The 2238-nt window shown below is 53.4% G+C and overlaps 1 protein-coding gene across 1 annotated transcript; it reads right to left on the bottom strand.

Moving 5' to 3' along the window:
- Positions 1-947: 947 nt before the first annotated feature.
- Positions 948-1943, bottom strand: PHACADRAFT_203241 (uncharacterized protein; the record flags this gene model as incomplete). The annotated part of the gene is made up of 1 exon (XM_007403275.1): positions 948-1943. One exon carries the CDS (start codon positions 1941-1943, stop codon positions 948-950), a length of 996 nt encoding a protein of 331 aa, XP_007403337.1.
- Between the last annotated feature and the right edge of the window lie 295 nt (positions 1944-2238).

The following is a 2238-nucleotide window of genomic DNA, read 5'->3' as shown; positions in this document are numbered from 1 at the left end:
TCAGAAACTACTGTGGCTTTGTCCTCAGGTGTGATTGAGTGAGATTGAGGGACGACTCAACAGATCTGCAGTGTCATCCTCATACTCAATGAGCTTCAAATTACCGTCCGATACTTGGCCAGCAATCGACGAAGAGGATATGGAAGGACCCAGAGACAATAAAGTCTCCAGGTCTATTCCTGTTGCCCAGGCGTGGATGTCATCCACAGCCTGCAATTGGCCTGAAGGGAATGCAGTGGTTAGGGTATCAAAGAATTCCTCTATGGTGGACAGTGTCAACTCAAAGCCTACTGGGAACGTAGTAGTCTCCAAGATAGCTCTGATTCTCAACACGACATGAGTGCTGCGCTGAGTAGAAATGACCAAGTCAAGCCATTGCATGGCCAACTCGGCGGAGTCATTCATTGGACCCAGTTCAGCCACCAGCAACAGCCTGCGAAGGTGTATGAGCGATGGCTCACTTCTTTCGCTGTGGGGTACCCCTGGAAGGTGGTATTCCGGGTGCTCGCAAAGGAACAGTCTCCATTGTTTGACTTCATGAATGCTGAATATGGGGGGGTCCATGAAGGGAGTGTATGAGCCAGCGGTTGAAGGATGCATCAACTCTTAGGGCGTGTTTTCTCCAGTCATGGGCACGTCTTCTTCCGGGACTTGATTGCTCAGGTTGGGCTCCTGAGGATGGTTCTGGATATTTTCAGAATCATCCATCTTTGTGTCTTCGTCGATGATGGTGTCGGTGGTGCCCGTCCTGGTATTCTTGCCCGACCCTTCAGCAGCTACAGCCTGAGCTTGGTTTTGCTCACACTTCTGCCTTAGCAGGGTCTCGTGCTTTTCATGCTTTGCCTCTTTGTATCATGACGGCTTGTGCCAATTGATACTGAGAGTGTGTTGCTTGAGTGCGTGGCCTTTATTGCACACGTGCAACCAAGCTCCTCAGAAGTCGCAAGCTAGGAGTTGTGGCCATTGATTGGCTTCCATGCAGAGGCGATCAACTTCGGCCGCATCATGCAGAAAGTGAAGTTGATCGAAAGATGTGATTTTCTCTGTGCTCGTGAGGTCATTGCGGAGAAAGTCGAGCCTTGGCTCATGGTCTGAGCATGGTATGGGTATGGGTTGTAGTGTGCTAGGCACGTTCGATGTTCCTTCGCTCCTCCTCCTCCGAGAATCAACGCCGACCCTGAAACCCAGATTAAGCGGCCGCGGGGGCCTGGTGGGTTGGGTTCAGAGTGGACGGACGCGGGGGTATGTTGGAACAAGGTTCCACGCGTGTGAGCTGGGGCTGGCAGCACATCAGCAGAGACTGGGGCAGCAGTAAGAGCCGGTGGCGCAAGAACAGAGCGCGCGTCAGAATCCGGGTGATCCATGTGTGGCCAGACAGGCGGAACGAACGGTGGCACAGACCGGTCGTTCCATGGCAGAATGGAGATCCCTGCAGGAATCCCGCCATGTTCGTGCAGCTTTCGCTGCTCATCGAGGTACTTGATGTGGTGGTTGGCATAATAGCCCCACCTCATCCACTTGCGACTCTTGCAATTGTTCCAATGGGAAGAATTCCGGATAGCGAAGTACTCCCCTTTGTACCTCTTGATGACATTCAGGGCGTATTTGGCGTGGTTCATGCCCTGCTCCCAAGGGGTAATCGCGAGAGGCTTCGTCAAGACGGCCGCTCGCTGCTCGTTGCGCTTCCTCCTTTTGAGATCGCGAGCCCGCCAAAGGTTCTTTTGCGCCGGAGTGGCATCCTTTGGCTCAGATTCAGTGGGCTCGGGGTCGGACTCATTGAATTTGTTGGTGCTGTATCCTGACCCTTCGATTGTGGGCCTTCCCATCTTTGTCAGATAGGGACCAAACTTTCCAGCAGGCCACTTTTCTGCCGCCGGGCCTTGTCGAGCATCATCGACCTTGGCAGACGATGATGGCTCTGGATTGCCATAGTCGAGCTCCATTGCCTGTGGCACGTAGAAATGCGCACAATCCAAAAGTGGCTCCAGTGCACCAAGCGGCGTGACTAGAGGCGCTTGGGTCGCAGGCGTTTGGGAAGAAGATGCAGGCAGTGGATGCGCCTGAGAAGTGGGCAAAGGAATCTTGTGGTGGCGGAGGACATTCTCCAGATCAACCGCTTCTCGGCTAATACACTGAAGCACGTCGTCAGATTCAGCCTTCTCTTCTCAGACCTCTCGAAGGTGGAGTCGAATGTTCTTAGCTGCTTGCGAAACCAGTTTCGGTTTCACGAGCCTTTTG

This window comes from Phanerochaete carnosa (assembly GCF_000300595.1).
Source record: "Phanerochaete carnosa HHB-10118-sp unplaced genomic scaffold PHACAscaffold_962, whole genome shotgun sequence".
In the NCBI taxonomy this organism is placed as follows: Eukaryota; Fungi; Basidiomycota; class Agaricomycetes; order Polyporales; family Phanerochaetaceae; genus Phanerochaete; species Phanerochaete carnosa.
The sequence above is the reverse complement of the archived record's forward strand: the minus strand, read 5'-3'. Positions and strand labels throughout refer to the sequence as shown.